Source organism: Erinaceus europaeus, chromosome 6, assembly GCF_950295315.1.
Source record: "Erinaceus europaeus chromosome 6, mEriEur2.1, whole genome shotgun sequence".
In the NCBI taxonomy this organism is placed as follows: Eukaryota; Metazoa; Chordata; class Mammalia; order Eulipotyphla; family Erinaceidae; genus Erinaceus; species Erinaceus europaeus.
The window spans coordinates 9,060,248-9,083,006 of NC_080167.1; the positions used below are offsets into that span (position 1 = coordinate 9,060,248).

The following is a 22,759-nucleotide window of genomic DNA, read 5'->3' on the forward strand; positions in this document are numbered from 1 at the left end:
GTAGAGACAAATTGAAAGGGAAGAAGGAGATAGGGTGAGAGAGACACCTGCAGCACTGCCTTACCATTGATGAAGCTTCCCCCTGCACATGGGGACCAGGGGGTGGTGCTTGAACTTGAGTCCTTGAACATTGTAGTGTGTGTGCTCAACCAGGTGCACCACCACCTGGCCCCCTGCTTTTTAATTTTTCAAAAAGACTTAGGAAAGTGGGGGTCGGGCGTTAGTGCAGTGGGTTAAGCGCACATTTGTGCAAAGCGCAAGAACCGGCGGCATAAGGATCCAGGTTCGAGCCCCCAGCTCCCCACCTGCAGGCGGGGTCACTTCACAAGCAGTGAAGCAGGTCTGCAGGTGTCTATGTATCTCTCCCCCTCCTGTCTCCATTTTTCTCTGTCCTATCCAACAACAACAACAGGAATAACCACAATAACAAACAAGCAAAAAAAAAGGGTAACAACAAGGGCAACAAAATGGGAAAAATGGCCACTAGGAGCAGTGGATTTGTAGTGTAGGCACCGAGCCCCAGCGATAACCTGGAGGCAAAAAAAAAAAAGGAAAGGAGAGAACTCGAGCATCTCTCTAGAAAGGGTGGGGAATGGCCAGCCTTTGGGCTGTAGAAGACTCAAGAACTCATTGGGTGTAGCCCTGCCAAGGCAGCCACAACATTCAGTGCAAACTTTTAGCTGATAACTTTGTGGATCCCACACATTATAAGTATCCAGATGGCCCTTAGCTGAGTGAAGGCACACCCCCCACACACACACAGAGCCTTTGGGGCCTGTCATTACTCTGCTAGCCCTGGACCTCGTGCTGTGAGACCCCCCCCTCCCCCCAGCAGCAAGATACTCCCCTCTGCTGCTCCAAGTCCCTTCCTCAACTCTTGACACTGAAGTCCCTTCGTTTCCTGCTTAGCCATGCACTTGATGCTTCGTACCCATAGTATTTCGTGTATTTGTAGCAGCACGGAACATCTGTTAACTGACGAAATTGGAGTTCCTCACTTACATGTCCCCATGGAGCAAGCCCTCAGCCTTTCTGTGAGACTGCTGCCAAAAATCCAGAGCTGAAGATAGTTCAGGAAGGAAGTGAGAAGCACTTAGATGCTCCGAGATGCCCACACCTCACGTCCCTGCTGTTCACAGCTGCTCTCCACCACCCCCACTTCACCTCAAGGCTTTTATTTATTTTAAAAATTTTTTAAAATATTTATTTATTTTCCCTTTTGTTGCCCTTGTTGTTTTTCATTGTTGTTGTAGTTATTGATGTTATTGATGTCGTCGTCGTTGGATAGAACAGAGAGAAATGGAGAGAAGAGGGGAAGACGGGGAGAGAAAGACAGACACCTGCAGACCTGCTTCACCGCCTGTGAGCGACTCCCACTGCAGGTGGGGAGCCGGGGGCTTTAACCAGGATCCTTACACTGGTCTTTGTGCTTTGTGCCACGTGCGCTTAACCACTGCGCTACCGCCCGACTCCCCCTCCAGGCTTTTATTAAAGGGAGACACACCTGGGTCAGACGGTGGCATGGCCTGATTGAGTGCACACATTACAGTTCACAAGGATCCGGCTTCAAACACGCCCCCCCATCCTCACCTGCAGGGGGGAAGCTTCACGAGCGGGCAGCAGGACCACAGGGGTCTATCTCCCCTCTCCCTTTCAATTTCTGTGTCCTATCACATACATAAAAACAATGGTGACACCTTTGTCTCCTTAGTTACACAGGAAGCACCCACTGCTCCGTTTAGGTGGACACTGGCCAGCGATTATGGGGATTTGGAGTCACAGACCTGGGTTCAGACCCCAGTCCTGCCACTCCCATGCAATGTGCCCCCCACATAACTTAACTTTTCAGATCTGTAATGTATGCGCGACGACCCCTTGGGGTGTCAGGGCAGTGCCAGGTCTTTGGATTGAGCCAGCTTGGCCACATGGGTGTTACCTGGAGGAGGCAGACGGCAGAGCAGAGTGCAGGGAGCTCTGGCCTGTGACGCAGTCTCTGCCCATTCTGCCAGCCTTCCAGCCGTTTTCAGGCCTCAGCTCTTCCACCTGCAGCCCCCGGAGCTGCCCTTAGGTGCAGAAAGCCCACAGGGAGCCCAGGGCACCTGGGTGCTGGGAGCTTGGTAAAGCATCCTGGAATCCTGGGCTCTTGGTCTCACCAAATGGGTTTGAGGCGCAGAGAGGAGGCCGGCAGCCCATCCTGCTGTGTGTCTGCTGCAGAGAACAGAAGGGATTGGATAACTCGCCTTTGGCTCCCTTTATGGGTCCAGGTGGAGAGGTGTGGCCAGCATGTACGCCTGGGGAGCAGGCCCCCAGCTCAGTGTTCCTGGTGGCCACTGGAGCTCCCTCCCAGAGCCTGTGAGTCATAGCTTTGGCTGCAACCGCAAGGGAAACACGAGGGGCCTTCTGGAGTCTGGAACTGAGTGGGGACCATGGACCATTGCTGTCAGGCCTCACAGTGATGCTTGGTGTTTCCGCTTCTATGCTGGGGTCAGTGATGTGAATTCTCAAGATGACAAAATCTGCAAGTTATTTATTTATTTATTTATTTTTTTACCAGATCTCAGTTCTGCCTTGTGGTGGTGTGGGAGAGTGAAACCTGGGACTTTGAAGCTTCAGGCTTGAGAGTCTGTTCACATAACCATCATGCTATCTCCCCCACCCTGGTGGCAAAATCTGTATGACATGAAACTCACCATTGGAACTTTGATTTATTTAGTCGTTGCTGGGGCTTCACCTCTCCAGGTCAACTTACAAATAGAAACAGAGGGGCCAGGTGTGGCACACTTGGGTGAGTGTACACATTACCAAGCACAAGGTTCAAACCCTGCCCCTCCCACTTGCAGGGAGGAAGCTTCACTAGTGGTGAAGCAGTGCCGTAAGTCCCTCTCTCTCTCCTCTTACCCCCTCTCTCCCTATCTGCTCTTCCCCTCTCAATTTCTCTGTGTCCCAGCAAATAAATTTTTAGAAGGAAAGAAAAAGAAACAGATGTGGGAGAAGGAAAGAGACCACAGACCCAAAGCTTCCTGTGGTGTGGTGGGAGCCAGGGTCACATACACTGCAAAGTAGGCTCATGTCAGGTGAGCTATCTTGCCAGTCCCGTTATGCTTACTAGTTGCTTTTCTATAACCCCATTTATGTTTGAAGTATTTGAGCTTTCTTCAAATTGATAATCTTAAAATCTGTTTTACAAACTTCAAAAGGAAAGTGCAAATTTTATAATAGTTTGATATTATATAATGTAGTTATATCAAATGAAAGTAGTGTAGTGGGTTAAGTGCACATTGCACAAAGTGCGCGGACTGGCGACTGCATTCTAGCCTCCGGCTCCCCACCTGCAGGTAGGGTAGATTCACAAGCGGTGAAGCAGGTCTGCAGGTGTCTATCTTTCTCTCCCCCTCTCTGCCTCCCCCTCCTCTCTCCATTTCTCTCTGTCCTATCCAACAACAATGATAAACAACAAGGGCAACAAAGGAGAAAAAAATAGCCTCCAGGAGCAGTGGATTCGCAGTGCAGGCTCCGAGCCCAGCAATAACCATGGAGGCAAAAAAAAAAGTAACATGCAAAAACGTGGTGCTGGGACTGGAAGCCTCGCGCTCTTGCCTCTGCTTGCTGAACCACCTCCCTAGACCAGCCTCTGAGCCTCCACACAGCGGACCTTCAGTTCATGGGCAGTGTTGCTCAGACCTCACCGCTATCTGTTTCCGGAACAGCTTCCTCACTCCTCCCACAAAAGCCCGAGCCCATCAGCGGTCACTTCTTCCTCAGCCCACAGCCCCGGCAACCGCCAGCCTCCTTCCTGAGTCCTGGCCACTTCCGTGGTGTGAACACAGGCCCTCCAGGGGTTCTGGGTGCTTCATCTTCCTCCTGACTATGGTCTGCAACTCCCTCCCTCCCTCATTGTGGGGGGCTGGCACCCCCCTGCATGGTGGGCCATGGTTTGCCCACCCACCAGCCTTTGTGGGGGTTCCTACCTTTTAGTGATGGTTGCTGTGTGAAGTTGGGGGGCAGCAGGCATTTGAGAGGAAGGAGGGGAGCTGCAGGTGGGGGTGGGTTGCGACCCTAGCAACCCCATTTATAGATGAGAAGCTGGCCCTCGCCTCAGCAGGGGTGCTGTCATTTCACCTTTCTGCCTTGAACCAGACACCCAGAGGAACCAGAAAGAGAACAAAGCACTGCTCAGCTCTGGCTTGTGGTGGTGTGGGGGATTGAACCTGGGACTTGGGAGCCTCAGGTATGAGAGTCTTTTTGGACCGGCTCGCCTCTGCATCCTGGGGCTGGGGGTAGAGTTCTGGTTAGTCCATCCAGATGAGGCAGGTAGGACTTGGGGAGGTCCCTCAGGCACAGAGACCCCTTCCCAGTGCTGCCTCTTAGCAGTCAGTCAGATAGACCGGGCCTAAGGCCAGGACCCCACCTGGGCAACCACCCCTCACTTCTCCCCGCTTAGCTCCCTCCATCCGGTCTGTGAACAGAGCCCCACTCGGTGGCCTCCCCTCTGAGCACGGTGCCTGGCTCGTCCGTGCTGGAGTGTGGGTCCGCTGCCTTCCTCGCTGGGTGAACTGACACTGATGTGGCATGGTGCCGAGGAGCAGTCATCATCCTCAGGCCAGGCTGGCACTGTGTCTGCCAGGAGGCGGCTGCAGAGCCCTCTGGGCCACAGCACGTGTGCGGTCTGTTCTGCCAGTGACCGAGACCCCAGGGGCCAGGCAGGGCCGCGCGTGGCTCTGCCCATGGGTTTCTCTGAGCTGGCCAGTGGGGTGGTTCCCCCCTGTGGAATATTGTGAGCAGCGTTGCTGCGAACTTGAACCACCTCTGTCTTCCCTGGTCTTGGCTGGGCGTGTGCTCGGGAGTGGAATTTCTGGGTTGGAAGGCTCATCTGTTTAATTTATCAAGGGGCCTGGTTTCTTCACCTCGGCCTCGCCGTTTGCCGTTTCCACCTGGCCACCGGTGTCTCCATAGCCTCAGCAGCACTTGCTCTGTTTTTCCTCAGAGCCGGCATTGTAAATGCAGACAGATTATACACGTAATCCCTGTAGCTGCAGAAGAACAGGGCCTGGAAACAGCTCCCCCAGACGGTGTGCCTTAGGATGCTCTGGGCAGTGGGTTCAAGCACCACAGCCATCCAGGAGCAACAGGACCCCGGGGGTCTTCAGGGATGGTGGAGCGGGGCTGTAGTCTCTCCCCTCTTTGTCTCCATTTCTTTTTAAAATTATATTTGTTATTGTTAAAATTATTTTTATTCCCTTTTGTTGCCCTTGTTTTATTGTTGTAGTTATTATTGATGTCATCGTTGTTGGATAGGACAGAGAGAAATGGAGAGAGGAGGGGAAGACAGAGAGGGGGAGAGAAAGACAGACACCTGCAGACCTGCTTCACCGCCTGTGAAGCGGCTCCCCTGCAGGTGGGGAACCAGGGGCTTGAACCAGGATCCTTACACCGGTCCTTGCACTTTGTGCCACGTGTGCTTAAACTGCTGCACTACCGCCCGACTCCCAGAACAGAGCCTTTTATAACCATCACCATAGCACAATGGTAGTGCACCAGACTTGCATACCTTGCTCAATCCCCAGCACCACTGTATGTCAGAACTGCAGTGTTGTCTTTCTTCATGTACATATATATACATATATATATATATATATTTAAATAAAAGGAGGCCAGGCACTGGTGTACCTGGTGGAATGTACGTGCCACAGTGTTCAAGGACCCAGGTTCAAGGCTCAAGTCCTCACCTGCAGGGGGAAACTTCAGAAGTGGTGAAACAGTGCTGCAGGTCTCTCTGTCTCTCTGTTCTGAATATGAAAAAATATTTTTAGGCTGTGTAATCTTCTGTCCTGGGCATAGGAATGTTTCAGGATTTTTTTTAATCAGTTTCTTGTGACCACTCCTCCCACAGCCTTTTCTCCAGTTTCTCTTGTCCTTAGCAGGCAGCCGTGCTCCCTCTTATCTGTTTATTCTTGTGCACTTATCTCAGTTCTGGGTGATCACGCTGCCAGTTCATGGAACACACCCCAGCGCTGCCCAGCACAGGCACTAGGCGGGGGGGAGGACTGCTGAGTTTTGTAGGAGTCATGTATGTGTAACGTCCTTCAGAACTATCTGGCAGCCACATGTGGAAATAGCAGGTGATGGAGAAGTGGACTCTGGTCAACGCCACTATACCCACAAGGGAGGCTTCCTCTCTCTCTCTCTCTCTCTCTCTCTCTGTCTCTCTCTCTCCTTTTTTACTCACTAGCAAGAAAAAAAATGATTAAAAAGAAAAAAAGGGGAGTCGGGCGGTAGTGCAGCGGGTTAAGTGCATATGGCACAAAGTGCAAGGATCGGCAAAAGGATCCTGGTTCAAGCCCCCGGCTCCCCACCTGCAGGGGAGTCGCTTCACTGGCGGTGAAGCAGGTCTGCAGGTGTCTGTCTTTCTCTCCCCCTCTCTGTCTTCTCTTCCCCTCTCCATTTCTCTCTGTCCTGTCTGACAACAACGACATCTACAACAATAGAAAATAAGGGCAACAAAAAGGGAAAAATAAATATAAAAAAATAATAATAAAAGAAAAAGCAAAGCCCTTAACGGCAAAAAATTTAAAAAGCCAGAGGAGTCTCTGGAGAAGGGGCTTGCTCACCTGCCAGGATTTTGGACTCTTGCTTGGGTCCCTGGTTTGATCCCCAGGACTGTGTATACAGAGTGGTGCTGTCTCTCTGTCATGTAATATATATATATAAAAATCTTAAGTATAAAAACTGGTGAAATTTTAATGATATCTTTGTGTATTTACTTACAGCTATGCATTTCCTTATATATTTTAGTTAGTCTAAGCTGCTTGATATAAAACTCATTCATGTTTTTAAAAAGATTCTATTTCCATGAGGGGAGAGGGAGAGCGAGAGACCAGGGCACTGAGCTCAGGTCCCAGGCATGAAGGCTGATGCGTCACAAGCCAGAGATATGGTGTCTGCTGGCTTCCGTACTGAGCCTGGCTAGTGATTCACACCCGAGCACACTTCCCTGTGGACTTGCCACCCAAGTGGCTTCATTCTGGGCACCAGGGACAGATTTTTCTGCTTAAATTTTTCAATACAAGGTGCTAAGTCCCCTCCCCTCCTCCCACACACCCCTCAAGGAGCCAGGATGGGAGGATTTTGCTCCCAGCAGCTGCCTGGAACAGGGTACCTACCCTCAGGTGGCAATCTTAAAACCAAGAATAACAAGGCATGAAGCTGCCTTTGTCCCTGTCCCCAGGACGACTGTGACCTCCCAGGGGCCCAGACAGATGGGAGGGGAAGGGAGGTGGGAAGAAAGATTCCCATCCCAGGAACCCCAGGAGCGGAACCCACAGCATCCTGCCTAGAGCCTGGGTTCTTGGGGGGTGGGGGAGCCTCTTGGGAGCAAGGAGGCTGAGCTGAGCTTCCCACAGCCGCGACATGGCCTCTTGAGCGCTCCTGTTTGAATCCAGTAGTCTGTGTAGAGCCTCCAGAATCTTCACTAGGGAAATGTGGTGCTTCTGGCTTACACGGCCCTTCCTGCTTCACTGTTTGTGAAGCGACCCCCCCCCACAGGTGGGGAACTGGGGCCTCGACCAGGATCCTTATGTGTATCCTTGTGTTTTGCACTGTGTCCGCTTAACTTACTGTGCTACTGCCAGGTCCCCCTTTTTTCTTTGTTTTATTTGCTAGGACAGAGAAAGTTGAGTGGAGAGGGGGAGATAATGAGAGAGACACTGGCAGCATTGCTTCACTCCCCATGAAAGTGGGGAGCAGGGGCTCGAACCCAGGTCCTTACACATGGTAACACATGCCCCCCTTTAAGCTTTTTAAATTTTTTAAATATTTATTCACTTTTGTTGTCCTTATTGTTTTTTTATTGTAGTAGTTATTATTGATGTCGTCGTTGTTGGATAGGACAGAGAGAAATAGAGAGAGGAGGGGAGGGAAAGAGAGACACCTGCAGACCTGCTTCACCGCCTGTGAAGCGACTTCCCTGCAGGTGGGGAGCCGGGGGCTTGAACCGGGATCCTTACACTGGTCCTTGTGCTTTGCACCACGTGGGCTTAACCTGCTGCGCCACCACCCGACTCCCCCCACCCCAGGCTTTTAAGACCATAGTTGTAGCCACTGTACCACCTCCCCAGCTATGCTACTTGTTTAATCTTTTAAAAACTGTTTTAATAGCTTTATTTATAACTCAAGTGCTGTGCATTTCACCCACTTAAAGTGCACTCAGGAGTTATCAGTATAATCGCAGGCCATCCGAATTTAGAACTGGCCACACTCCCACCCCCAGAAAGACCGTGAGTGGCTATTCATGGTGACCCCCCCCCAACCTCCTCCCCCAGCCCCAGGTGATCGATGGCCCCTGGCAGCAGCTCACAGACATGGCGTCGCCGTCCCTGACCCCTTCCCCTCAGCACAGCTGAGTTCAGACAGCTCGTTGTCCACAGAGGGGGCCTGTGTCTGGCTGTTCTGATCCTTATCATTGCTCCACAGCCTAGTGGATTTGGTTTTAATCTGGGGCAGTGAAAGGGAACTGGGTCCCACCTGTGATCACCATAGGGGGAGCATTGAGCAATGTCAGTAAAAAACAAAAATCAATGAAATGGAATCATACATGTGCTCTGACAGACACTTTGTACTGGAGCCCTGGCTCTGCCCGTTGCCGTGAGTGACCTGGAAGTGACTGAGCTCTCTAGGGCCTCCCTTCTCTATTCTGTGAAGTGGGAGCAGCCTGCCCCTGAAAGGATCATGGGTAGGATTAAGCAAGAGCACAGGGGCCCGGGAGATGGCTCACCTCGTGGAGCAGACACTTTACCCTCCACAGGGACCTGGTGGTGGCCGGAGCCCTGGCACCACTACGTGGTAGCACCATACAGAGGGCAGACTTCACAAAGCAGTGCCGTGGTGTCTCTCCTCTCTTTCTCCCATACATTGTCTGGGAAAATGAAAACAAAAAAAGGATGAATTTGACCTGTTTTTGAGCTTTTCTAGAGGGGAGCATAGAGATAAACTTCTCATGTCTGACCTTTCCCGGTTAATGTTTTTGTTTATATGTAGCACTGGGCCTCACTGAATGATCTCCCTGGCCTAGTTTGTAGATTTTTATTCCCGAGAGAGAGAGAGAGAGAGAGAGAGGATGGAGGGACAGAAACTAATGCACTGCTCACTGTCTCTGGAGCCCCCCATGGTGCTGTGCCCATGTTGTGTTGGGGACTGAACCCAGGACCTCTTAATGCAAGGCACATGCTTTGCCTGCTGGGCTATTCCTAGACCCCTGTTACTGGGCTTTTAGAACTCGCCCCAGGCACTGCACAGACTGTTTGGTCCTTTCTGTGGCTGTATTCTGTTGGAATAAGGTAGCCACTGTGCCTCTGCCATGCTGGGGATTCAGGGTAGTTTCCAGTTTCAGACTATTAAGATGGTGCCCTTGTGAATACCTTCTCAACTTCCTCTGAGTCGGCATTTCTGTGGGGCCATGTCTAGGCGTGGGATTGCCGGGCCACCAGGTACACTATGGTTGACATGAACGTAATGACATCTTTCTTCAGAAACCGTGGTCACCCAGTCTGAGTGTCAAGTTTCTACACCTGCAACTTGGGGACAGTGAACATGTGGGGTCCCTTCCTCACGACGGCATCTTCTGGCAAGCCACAGCTCTGAGGGAGGCTGAGGAGTCTGAGCCCTAGATTTATGAAGTCATCATAGCTTTGGGCCAGAAAAAAACGACGTGAAGGAAGGGGGCTGGGGTCAGGGGACGGCACACCTTAGTGAACAGTCAGGGCCGCAGGTGTCCTGACTCTGTCTCCCCCTTCCCTCTCAATTTCTCTCTATCCTATCAAAAAGAATGGAGACCAGTTGTCCCCAGATATCAGCTTGTGCTGGAACGAGAGGAGGCTGGGGGGGGGCTTGCTCTGCGCAGAGCACAGGACTTGTACTCAAGAGGCGAATGGGCCGGGAGGATGCTGGCAGGAGATGGCTGTCCCCAGTCCCGCCCTGGTTTTGGGAAATTGTTCCTGAAGACGAGCAGCCCCCAGGAATTAACCGAGACGCCCACATCAGCCAGTTGGGTGATCTGTGTGCTTCTAGGTGCAGCTGTGAGTGGCCGTGTGGTATCGCGGTTGAGTCCCAGCCCGTGGGCCTCAGCGCAGATCTTGGTTGGCGTTGGCAAAGCAGAGACAAAGCAGTTGCACACTAACGGGTGGTGGAGAAGATGAAGCAAAAAGGTTCATAAATGTGTGTGAGCAGCTCTTGGACGTGTGAGGGACTTCAATTCACTTTTCATTTTTCTTTTTATTTTAACGTGAGAGGGAGGCAGGGAGAGACCAAAGCACTGTTTAGCTCCGGCTTATGGTGGTGCTGGGGATTGAACCTGGGACCTTAGAGCACGAAAGTCTCTCTGTATAGTAACCATTATGCTGTCTCCCCAGCCCTCAAATGTAAAGGTGGGACTTCTAAAAAACCTCTGAACAGTGGGAGAAACATGGCCCACCAGCAAAAAATTTTACGGGAAAACTCGAGGCTGGTTGGTGGCACACCTGGTGGTTCGCACACATTACAGGGCCCAAGGACCCCGGTCCAAGCCCCCGTCCCCACCTGCAGGGGCAAGGCTTTGAGAGTGGTGAAGCAGGGCTGCAGGTGTCTCTCTGTCTCTCTCTCCCTATCTATCTCCCCCTCCTCTCTCAATTTCTGGCCATCTCTATCTAATAAATACAGATAATTAAAACTTAGAAAAGACTCTCCTGGGGGCAGGAGATAGCTCACCTGGTAGAGCGCACACTTGGGCCATGTGCAAGGGCCTGGGTCCAAGCCTCCCAGCACTGCCTAGGAGCATCTGCGTGGAGGAAGCTTCACAAGCAGAGTAGTGCTGTGGTGTCTTCTCTAGATCTCTGTACCTCTTTCTCTCACTTTCTATCTCCAAGAGGAAAACAGTGTTGGGAAGTCCCCAACAAAGTCCTGGCAGGGGAAAAAAAAAGTCTCCTGTGCTCAGTTTTTCTGAAACTCCCGGGGACTCTAAATATAGTAAGAGTTCTCATTTAATACCTTAGACAGTTTTGGAAACTTGCAGGTTTAAGCAAAGTGACACACAAGAAAGCCAGGTCCTTGACTAGTGTCAGTTTATGCAACCTTGCTTGAAATAAGTTGTTTTTTTCTTGTGTTCTAATAAAACAAGGTTGACTGCAGTGACACTGTTCACGTACCTGCAGTATCTCCTCCACAGCAGACGTGAGCAGTTCCGCTTCCTCCCTGCAGTCAGCCTTGCTCAGTCACGTTCTCCCCAAGGCTCCCAGCTCACTCCAACACCAGCCTGAGCCAGGTTCCCTCTTCCTATTTGAACGTGGTGCCAGGGAGTGAACCCGGGGTCTTGTGTGTTCATAAACTATCGAGACGTCTCCCCGGTCCCATTTTAGAGGGAGGCGGACAGAGAGGAGAGACACAGAGCACCACTCCACCATCCATGGAGCTTTCTCCGTGCTGCCCGTGGTGCTCCCATGTGATGCTGGGGTGGAAACCCAGGGCCTCGAACGTGGAAGGTGGTACTCTCCCGCTGGGCCACCTTCCCTGCACAATCCTCAACATGACACAAAGCCCATCTGAGGAGAACACCCGTCTTCAGTAGTGGGGAGAGGGAGCTCGAATAGCTGTGCCCAGCCTCCAGTGGTTCACGTGTGTTGTCAGGAGCTATTGTTGGGTCAAAACTAAGAGCCCAGGGCTGACCACTGAAGAGCCAGAAACTCCCTGTTGGTTTCTTCATTGACAGGAACAGGAGGTCGAGGCAGGGCCCAGAGATGTCTCCAGCCTTCTGGGCAGCTCCACAAGTACAACCATCACTAACTTTCTTTCCCTTCCGTGTTTCCTTTCTCTCTCCTGCACCTCAGTCTCCTCGGACCAGATTGAGCAGCTCCATCGGCGGTTTAAGCAGCTGAGTGGAGACCAGCCCACTATTCGGTAAGCTCTGCGGCCAGCTCTGGGTGGCAGGTGGGTCCCTGCCCTGGAGACTCCTCCTCCCTCTGGTCTCTAAGTGCTCTGCGGTTCTGCAAAAGATGAGCCTCATCTCTTCACCAGAGCCAAACCTGTGATCATTTTAATCCTTCTGGCTCCCTCTAGATAAGACGGTCTTTCTATTAGGATCAGGAAACTAACTTAGACTGAAGAGGTGAGTGTGGGGAGCTGGTCCACTAAGCCCTCTTTACTCCGACTACCTCCAGGGGAGCCTGTGCCATCTCTGAGCTGAGTCCTGGGCATCGCAGCCATCAACGCAGCCTGTGGGCTGCCAGGCTTATGCTCAGTGCAGGGCACCCAAAGGTGAATCCAGGCTGGTGTGCAGCCCAAATTCAGTTTGTCATTGGTTCCGTCTCTTGATACTGCTGCTTCCTCTGGGGGTTAATTCTAGCATAAGGCTGGATCGTGGACTCCAGGAGAACTGCCTTCCTTATGCTGTGTTTTTTTAATATTTATATTTATTTTTATTATTGGATAGACAGAAACTGAGAGGGGGAGCGGGGGAGAGAGAGAGAGAGAAAGAGACATCTGTAGCCCTGCTTCACCACTCCTGAAGCTTCCCCCCTGCACATGGGGACTAGGAGCTTGAACCAGTGTCCTTGTGCACTGTAATATGTATACTTAGTCAGGTGAGCCACCACCTGGCCCCCATTTTCCCCCATTTCTGTTGCCCTTGTTGTTTTTTTAAGATTTTATTTATTAATGAGAATGTGCTGCCAGGGATTGAACTCAGGACCTCTTGCTTGAGACTCTAGCGCCTTAGCTACTGCGCCACCTCCTGGACCACTGTTGTTATTATTGTTAATAAGTTGATTTTTTGAGGAGGAATTCCTGGAGCTGTGTTCTTCACCTCTCTCTTTTAAAATATATATATATATATATATATATATATATATATATATATATATATATATATATATATATATAAAATTTTGGATAGAGACTAAAATAAAAAGGGAAAAGGGCAATAGAGAGACAGAGAGACACCTGCAGTATTATAGCACCAGTTGTGAAACTTTCCCAAGGGTGAGGATTGGGGGATTGAACCTGAGACCTTGCAATCTGTAATGTGTGTACCACCCCCCGGCCCTGAGCTATGTTATCTAAGAGAATGTGGTGTTCCATGGTGACTGGGTTGAATCTTAGATGGGGGTTGTTGTTGGTTTAGTCTTCGATGGAGTTGGGTTTGGCTTTAGATAGTTGTTGGGTTGTGTCTGAGCTAGAGGTTGGGTTGAGTCTTGGTGGCTGGGTTACATCTTACACAGTGTTTGAGTTATTTTAGCGCTAGCTTATTTAACCAGAGGGCCTCGGTGAGCTGGTGATTGCCGGGCTAGCTTCGCGGGCAGGAGACAGACGACCAGGGACTCATGGCTGAGCTGTACGCAGTATCTCTTTATCCATGCAGAATGCAGCGCAATCTGAGCCATCTAAACTAACTATAATCACAATCCTGTCCTTATATATACTGGCCAAGTAGGGTGCAAACAGGATGTGACCTAGAGAGGGTGGAGCAAAAGTGACTGGTGGAAATCAGGGTGTACTAGGAGAGGGGGCGGAGCAAAAAGACATCATGAACCAGTGGGGATTAAACCAATGCCCTGCAGGCAGGGCGGTGCTTAGTTAACAGTGGTTTATGTAAATAGAATACAGTGTTAAGCAGGGGGGATTCAACCAATGAAACAGAAGGGGTCTTAGAAGCAGAATTAGAAGCAGACCAACAGGTGATCACAGTTACAGAAGTAGTTCTGGACTGAGCTGCTGCCAGGTGGTTTCCAGCACCACGTGAACAGGGCTCTCCCCCAGAGAACATTCAGGGGCTCCTGGTGACAGTCTTGGAACTTGGGAAACAAACCTTCCCGTTGTCCCAAGAAAATGCCCTCCTTAATAAACAGACTTAAATTTTATCCGAGTTTTATGGGTGTGGATGTGTAAATATTCACTTTTGAAAGTCTGTCCAGAGAGAGGCTTACAGTTCATTATTCAGTGTGGCTGCATTTTCAAAGCACCCGTTTCCAGAGCTCGGATCCTGGTGTTTTCTGTTTTGATCCGTAGTTAAGACTGAATTCTGGCAGCTGAGATTCAACCTTCAATCCCCCACCTCAGCCTCACTGGTACCTGGTGAAGGGAGGTGGGAGCCAGCCATGTGTGGTGGTTCCCCCATAGGATGCTGGTCCTCAAGCCCAGGGCCTCAGGTACAGCAAGGCATGTGCTCTCCTGAGACCTGTCTCCCAGCCCGAGAAGTCCTTCATGACGCACGAAGCACAGGAGTCACGGGAGCCACTGCTATGAATTCTGCTCTCGGGAAAGAATGGTTTGGGGCCTGGTATGGAGGGATGGACTGGAGTAGTGTCCCCTTAGGAGGAGTAACCCACGGACACAGGTTCCTTTGTTTTGTCCTGCGCAGCTGGAGCCTGTTACTTCAATGGAATAAAATCTCACCGGAAGTTGTTCCTGTTGTATAGACAGGAAAGTAATACTCCTGGGTAGATCAGGAGCTGGGACATAAACTTGGCTCTGAGAGCCCGTTGTCGGAAGCCCCTGAGGGCCTCAGACTCCCTGCTCTGCAATTCTCTCTCTCTCTCTCTCTCATGTCTGCTTCACGCAGCCCAGCCCCCTGCCTGTAGGAAGGAGGTGACAGCCCACAGGGCTTAAGCAAACAGGCCTGCCGGAAGGGCGCTCTCTCCACCTCCCGGAACTGCTTTGCCTAACCTACCTCCCTCTGGGGCCTGGAGAAGGGCAGCTCCTCTGGGCCCAGTTTTCCTGCCTGACCTTCAGGGCAGGAGGGACAAACAGCTCTGGACACAGGTCTGGTCCCACTGCCTGCTTAGCCCAGGTCTCCTGAGTGACCCCAGACCGGGCCTGCAGCCTCTGATCTTTGAACACGTTTAGTGCCGTCCAAGGGGCCTGTGCTGTGTTGGGGCTCTGGAGCTCTGGGAAAGATCTGTTCTGTGCACCCCAGAAGGAAGGCTTAGACCAGGGATCCTGAGCGAGGCCCCAACACCCCACTCTGTGAGGGCTGTGGGGTGTAGCTTTCTTTGCCAACCCCCCAGAGAACATACCAGGACCCCACAGGGAGTGTCTGAATACCTCCAGGCCTCTAAGTGACTTTTCAGCAGAATTACACAGCAGAGTGAGGACTGTGGGGGGTGTGTAGGGGTGCTTAAACCCACCTGGGGAAGTGGGCTTCTGAATCTGGGGCTAATACATTGAATCTGTTTTTTTTTAAATATATTTATTTAAATATTTAAATCTTTATTTATTGGATAGAGACAGCCAGAAATTGAGAGGGAAGGGGGAGATAGGGAGAGACAGAGAGACACCTGCAGCCCAGCTTCATCACTCGCAAAGCTTTCCCTCTGCAGGTGGGGAACCCAGGTGTGGCGCCACCTACCTGGCCCCCAAATTTATTTTCTTTATTGGAAAGAAACAGCCAGAAATCAAGAGGAATGGGGGAATAGAAAGGGAGAGAGACACCAGAAGCCCTGATTCGCCACTTGTGAAGCTTTCCCCCTGCAGGTGGGGATCAGGGGCTTGAACCCAGGTCCTTATGCACTATAACGTGTGTGCTCAACCAGATGTGCCACCACCTCGCCCCTTTTTTTTTTTTTTGAAAGATGCTATTTTTCTTGTTAGTACTATTATTCTTGCTTGGTTTTCCTCTCTTAAAAATGTTTTATTTTCTTTTGTTTGCTAGGACAGAGATGAATTGAGAGGGGATAGAGAGGCAGAGAAACACCTGTAGTGTTGCCTCGCAGCTTGCAAAGCTCCCTCCTGCAGGTGGGGGCTGGGGGCTTGAACCTCAGTCCTTGTTCATAGTAACTTGGGTGTCCCCATTTCAGCCGGGACTGAACTTAAGGATCTCAAAACTCCTAAGGTGTAAACTGGAGAAATTCAGTTTTACTCTGTGATTTGCGGTTTGGCTGGCCCTGCTTCCTGAAAGTCGTCTGACGCCCGGGATGAGTCCCTGACCACTTAAAAGTTTGTTTCAGGGCTGCCCTGTGTGGGTTCCTCACAGGGCCGTGGTTTAAAAAGAGAAGTCATAATGCTGCATTCTTGCTTTTTAGGAGAGCCCCCTGACTATAGGTGTTTTAAGAATTTAATTAATTGATTTGATAGGGACAGAGAAATTGAGGGAGAAGAGAGACACACCTGCAGCACTGCTTCACTGCTTGTCAAGTTTCCCTCCTGCAGGCAGGGACTGGGGCCTTGAACCCAGGACCTTGTGCATTGTAACATGCGCTCAACCAGGTCTGCCACTGCCAGGCCCCTGAAATGTCTCAGCCCCCTCCCCCTACCACAGAGCACTGAGCTCTGAGGCCGTTTGGCAGAATGCTGTGTAGGACGTGTCTGAGCTGAGCACCCCAGGAAGGGGTCTCCCTGCCCTCAGGGGCTCTTCTAGCAGCAAGAGGCAAACCCACTGCTTGATTTTTAAATTTTATTTGTAGTACTTTCTTTTGAGAGAGGCCAGAACATCTCTCTACTTTTCTGCGGGGCCAGGGATTGAACCCCCAGGGCCTGAAGCATGACAGGCCCATGCTGTCCTGCTGAGTCCCCTCCCCATCTCCTAGAAACCGCTTTGACACTGAGGAAATACAATCGTAGCTATGTCCCCCCATTTTCTTGAATTGGGTCACTTAATTGTTGTTTGTTTTTCCTTTCTCTTTATTTTTATTTTTTAATTTTTTAAATTTATTTTCCCTTTTGTTGGCCTTGTTGCTTTTTTGTTATTGTTGTAGTTATGATTGATGTCGTTGTTGTTGGATAGGAGAAATGGAGAGAGGAGGGGAAGACAGGGGGGAGAGAAAGATAGACACCTGCAGACTTTCTTCACCGCCTGTGAAGTGACTCCCCTGCAGGTGGGGAGCTGGAGGCTCGAACCGGGATCCTTACACCGCTCCTTGCGCTTTGCACCACGTGTACTTAGCCCGCTGTGCTACTGCCCAACTCCCCCTATTCATGTTTTTAACAGCAGCATCTTACTTCCTGGTGGCCCTGGCCTGGCTCGCCAGACCCCAAAACTAATGCTGAGGGCCACCAGAAATAGGGAGCTGTAAGCCCCCAGGGGGCCACTAGACACTTGAGCTCCTCAAGGGCCCCTGGCTGGTGACTCCCTCTCCCCCCCCATTTTATAGATTAGTAAAACAGGCCAGAGAGGCTAAAAATCATTTAGCCACCCTGTGAAGACAGACCCCGCCCCCCAGCCAGCCTTCTGCAGGTGCTGGGGGTGGAAACCCTCAGAGAGGGAGGCCGGAGTCCCAGGCTGAGCCTCTCGGCTCAGAAGCTGAAGGGCCTCAGCTGTGGTTGGGGGAGCTCTGCAATGGAGCTGAGCCTCAGAGCTGCAGCAAGCCGGCTCAGCCCTCCTTTGTCGCCTCTTCCTCTCTGGGGCCCCATGTTGGTCTGGCCGCCTCTCTGGTGCAGGCGAGGAGGATGCCTTTAAAGTCAAAGCACCACAGTGGGAGGAGGCCAGGGGTGGGGGGGCCCTGCTTGCTGTGTGACTGGCTTCTTCACTCTGCTACTCTGGGCCTCCTTGTCTGGACCACACACATCTCCCTTCCTGGGCACGGAGTGGATGGGGTGGGGGGCATGATCAGATGCCACAGCACCTGCAAAACACCGAGTAGCTCCAGGCGTAAAGATGGCCCCTGGGACGGGAGCGGGAGCCTTGGCAGAGGCGTGGAAGGAGGTGTGTTCCTGTGCGACAGTTGACAGTTGGGGACAGGCCAAGAGAGCTGTGTCCTGTCCCCAAGCCCTGACTCCTGGGCTTGGCAGAAGCCACCCATCAGGCTGTAGCCCATGCTGAGACCCCACCCAGCAGGTCTGACCTGCCCTGCAGGCCCCCCGGGCAGCTGGGAGGGTGGCAACAGAGACCGAAACCAGGATTTATGGGGCGTTCAGCTTCAACTGGACGCCAAGTCCCAGGCAGGCAGCAAGCCCGAGAAAGCAGGTAGTGGGGAGTGTCCCGGGGAGGGGGAGGCAGCTGAGGCAATGCCTTTTCCTGGTGGCAGTGGGGGCCCTGCCTGCTAACAGTCAGCCGAGCGCAACACCTTGGGGGCTGGCTGCGCAGTTAGACCAGAACGGTAACAGGTAACCGCGTCGTCTTTGGCGCTTACTGGCGTGGGTGCCACTGCCAGTGTTCTGGAGCTGGTGCTCTCAGGGCCTATTCAGCTCACTTCATTTTTCTTTTTATCTTTTTTTTAATTGGATTAATATTTTACACTCGACAGTAAATACAGTGCAAATACACTTCCCGGTTTTCCACAAACCAATACAACCCCCACTGGGTCCTCTGTCATCATGTTCCAGGACCTGAACTCTCCCCCCACCCCCCCCCCCCGAGTCTTTGACTTTGGTGCAATACGCCAATTCCAGTTCAGGTCCTACTTGTGTTTTCTCTTCTGATCTTGTTTTTCAACTTCTGCCTGAGAGTGAGATCATCCCATAGTCATCCTTCTGTTTCTGACTTATCTCACTTAACATTTCTTCATGCTCCATTCAAGATGGGCTGAAAACGGTAAAATCACCACTTTCATTAGCTGAGTAGTACTCCAGTGTGTAGATAGACCACAGCTTGCTCAGCCACTTCATGCTGGGAGAGGAGGCCCCCAACCCTGTGCGTTGCCATACTTCTGAGCAGTCTCCCTGACCCAGTTATTTGGTCTTTATTTTTCTTTTGTGGAGCTGGGATCTCACACATGCATGAAGGCCTGACTCCCGGGCTGCTGTTCATTCTGTGAAGAGACGGACAGCACAGCACTGGGGCTTTCCCTGCTTCACCGCACCTTCTGTATGGTGCCTGGGGCTTGAACTGTGGGCCTGTGTCAGGTCATGCCTGGGGGTCAAGGCCGCCTCTGGGCTTTTCCACAGTCAGTGGGACCTGTGGGCTGTCACTCGGCTGGGATTTTTCTGGACCCCTGGGTTACCCGGCCACCTCCTCACTGTGACTTCTCAGGAACTCCGGGTGTCCTGCCTGTTCTCTCTCGCTGCACCTTCTGTTGGTCACTTCTTCTTCTCGCGTTTGCCCTTCTTCCGTAGCCAGTCAACAGCACTAAGATGACACCACAGTGACAGCACCATGACCTCCTGGCCCTGCATCCACTTCCTCATCCTACCCCCCAGCACAGCCAGTCCCTTGGACTTAGCCTTTGTGGCTGCTGCCATAGTACCAGTTTGGTTAATTTTTTATATATATATATATATATTTTTTTTTTTTCCTTTTTTTTTTTTCCTCCAGGGTTATTGCTGGGGCTCGGTGCCTGCACCATGAATCCACCGCTTCTGGAGGCCATTTTTCCCCCTTTTTGTTGCCCTTGTTGTTGTAGCCTTGTTGTGGTTATTATTATTGCCACTGTTGATGTTGTTCATTGTTGGATAGGACAGAGAGAAATGGAGAGAGGAGGGGAAGACGGGGGGGAGAGAAAGATAAGAGACACCCGCAGACCTGTTTCACCGCCTGTGAAGTGACTCCCCTGACTCTCGATCCGGGATTCTTACGCCAGTCCCTGCACTTTGCGCCACATGCACTTAGCCCACTGCGCCACCGCCCAACCCCCGGGTCTTTAATTTTTATGGAAATTTCAAGAGTCAGGAGGTGGCCTAGTGGGTAAAACACAGTTTATTATGCATGAGGCCCTGGGTTTGAGCTCCAGCACCACATGGGAGCACACAGACAGCACTGGCGGAGCCCTATGGATGGTGCCGTGCTGTCTCTCCTACCAGGATATGGAATGTTTAAAGTGGGCTGGGCCATCTGCTCAGTGGCATTCCCCTGTCACCTGAGGAGAAAGTTAAGGGGGACGGGCAGCGGCTTGCGCTAGAGCCCACAATCCCATGTGCCAGGACTCGGGTTCAAGCCCCCGCCCCCGCCCCCACCCCCACCTGCAGGGGAGAAGCTTCACGAGCTCTGGAGCAGGGCTGCAAGCGTCTCTCCTCTCCGGCTCACATCCTCTAGCAAGAGAACAAGGGGGGCCGGGTGGGAGTGCGGCGGGTTAAGCACACCTGCCACGAAGCACAAGGACCGGTGCAGGATCCCACCTGCAGGGGAGTCGCTTCACAGGCGGTGAAGCAGGTCTGCAGGTGTCTTTCTCTCCCCCTCTGTCTTCCCCTCTTTTGATTTCTCTCTGTCCTGCCCAACAACAATAGCAAAGGCAACAGTAAGAACAAGGGCAACAAAATGGGGAAAATGGCCTCCAGGAGCAGTGGATTTGTAGTTCAGGCACTGAGCCCCAGCAATGACTCTGGAGGCAAAAGCTTTTTTTTTTTCTTCAGGAAAATTTAAAACTTCTTTTCTATTTGTGGCATCAGGACTTCATGTGTGCAGGACTCCAGGAAGTGTGCAGGACTGCTCCTGCACCGGCCTTTGCCTTCGTGAGTCACAAGATTGTGACATTCTAGGGGGGGCAGTTCTAGACAACCCCACCAGCAGAGTTCTGTGCTCCCCCACCCCAGTGATTCCCACCATAGATCTCCCAAGGTCTTAGTTTGTGTTTCGATTCTTTGTTCCACATGAGCGAAATGCTCTGGCAAGTGCTTGTCCTTCACCAAGCCTGCTCACTGCCAGCTCCAGCCATCATGTCCCCAATGACACAACAAGGTCTCTAATTGCTGAGTGGAGCTCCACGACACAGGCTTCGTAACAGCTTTGTGGGTGTTTTTGTAAGACTCGAATGAGTGGTTTTCACTGTAGAAAGGCTTCTCCCACCCCCCCCCTTTTTTTTTTGCCTCCAGGGTTATCGCTGGAGCTCGGTGCCTGCACTACAGATCCACTGCTCCTGGAGGCCACTTTATCCATTTTCGTTGTCCTTGGTACTGTTACTGCCTTTGCTGCTGCTGTTGTTGGATAGGACAGGGAAATTGAGAAAGAAGTGAAGACGGGGGAGAAAGACACCTGCAGACCTGCTTCACTGCTTGTGAAGCGACACCCCTGCAGGTGGGGAGCTGAGGCTCGAACCCGGATCCTTACGCAGGTTGCTGAGCTTTGCGCCATGTGCACTTAACTCGCTGCGCTACCACCCGCCCCCTTCATTTTTCAATTTTTAAAAAATATTTTCCCTTTTGTTGCCCTTTTTGATGCCCCTTTCTTATTCTATTGAAGCATTCCTCATAAGGCGCCCCCCAATTTATTTTATTTTTTAAAACTTTTGTTTATTATTATCTTTATTTATTTATTGGATAGAGACAGTCAGAAATCAAGAGGGAATGGGGAGACAGAGAGACACCTGCAGCCCTACTTCACCACTTGTGAAGCTTTCCTCCTGCAGGTGGGGACCAGGGGCTTGAACCTGGGTCCTTGTGCACTATAACATATGCACTCAACCGGGTGCGCCACCACCTGCCCCCACCCCCATTTGTTTTAAACTTTTAGTTGGGAGAATGAAAAGGCTCGAGCCATTGAAGCACATGGGCCACTTGGGCAAAGATGGCTGCCCCCGTGAGAGTGAAGACTCTCTCCACCTCCCAAGTCACTCCTACACCTGAGAACTTCCGGGTGCTGGGACCACCTTTTCCATCTTTCTTTTAGAGAGCAGTGGCGATGAGAAGCTTCACAGCATCTTCCCTTCATCTGAGGAGCTTCCCTTGATGCTGGGAATCAAACTCTGAGCCTTACAGCAGGGCGTGTGCTCACTGGGTCCCTCAAGTGGTGCCTTGACTCCCCTGCATAAGGCTTTTCTTTATTTTTGATGACACAGAGAAACTGAGAGGGGAAGGGGAGTTAGGGAGAAGGACACCTGCAGACCTGCTTCACTGCTGTCCTGTAGGTGGGAACCAGGGACTTGACCGCTGGCACTTGTGCACTGCAATGCGTGTGCCACCACCTGGCCCCTCACGGCGTGGACTTGTCTTGAGTCCTGCGTCTGACTAGCAGCCTCCCCTCCCACTCCCAGCTCCCCACCAGGGCTCCTGCTCTGAGTCTCAGCCATGCCCTCTGCAGGTGAGCAGGAAGCAGTGCTGGGAACACAGTCGCCCTGTGTGGGGCAGAGGGCAGAGGCCTCCCTCCCTGCAGCCACCAGCCTCACCCGGGGCCCCAGGCACAAGGCCGTGATTAAACTGCTAGGCACTTCTTTTAAATGCACAGACCGTGCCTTTCCTGAATTCGAGTCGCCTTCCGGAGTTCAGTGTTCACCACTGTCGATGTTTTTAAATCTTTATTTCAAAGTGTTTTCTGTATGTATGAGAGAGTACCCAGCACTGTGATGCATTGTTGGGAATCAAATCCCAGGCCTCACGCACACAAGTTCTGCCCTCTATCCACTGAGCCACCTCCCCAGCCCTGACAGTCAATTTTGTCTTTTAAAAAAATTTTTTTTATGTTTATTTTCCCTTTTTGTTGTCCTTGTTTTTCATTGTTGTAGTTGTTGATGTCATTAGATAGGTCAGAGAGAAATGGAGAGAGGAGGGGAAGACAGAGAGGGGGAGAGAAAGACACCCGCAGACCTGCTTCACTGCTTGTGAAGTGACTCCCCTGCAGGTGGGGAGCCGGGGGCTCAAATTGGGATCCTTATGCCAGTCCTTGTGCTTTGCACCATGTGCGCTTAACCTGCTGCGCTACCACCCGACTACCTAATATTGTCTTTTTTTTTTTTTTTGCCTCCAGGGTTATTGCTGGGGCTCAGTGCCTGCACCATGAATTCACTGTTCCTAGAGGGCATTCCTCCCATTTTTTGTTGCCCTTGTTACAGCCCTTGTTATTTTTGTCATTGTTGTTGGATAGGACAGAGAGAAATGGAGAGAGGAGGGGGGAAGACAGAGGGGGAGAGAAAGATAGACACCTGTAGACCTGGTTCAC

At 51.6% G+C, this 22,759-nt stretch overlaps 1 protein-coding gene across 1 annotated transcript in view; it reads left to right on the forward strand.

Annotated features, from left to right (window-relative positions):
• The window catches only part of TESC (tescalcin), a 36,469-nt gene that overhangs the window by 7,639 nt on the left and 6,071 nt on the right, over positions 1-22,759 (forward strand). Inside the window, exon 2 of the mRNA XM_007528741.3 lies at positions 11,853-11,922. Within this exon, the coding sequence (XP_007528803.1) occupies positions 11,853-11,922 (70 nt within the window). The remainder of the gene's footprint in view (positions 1-11,852; positions 11,923-22,759) is intronic.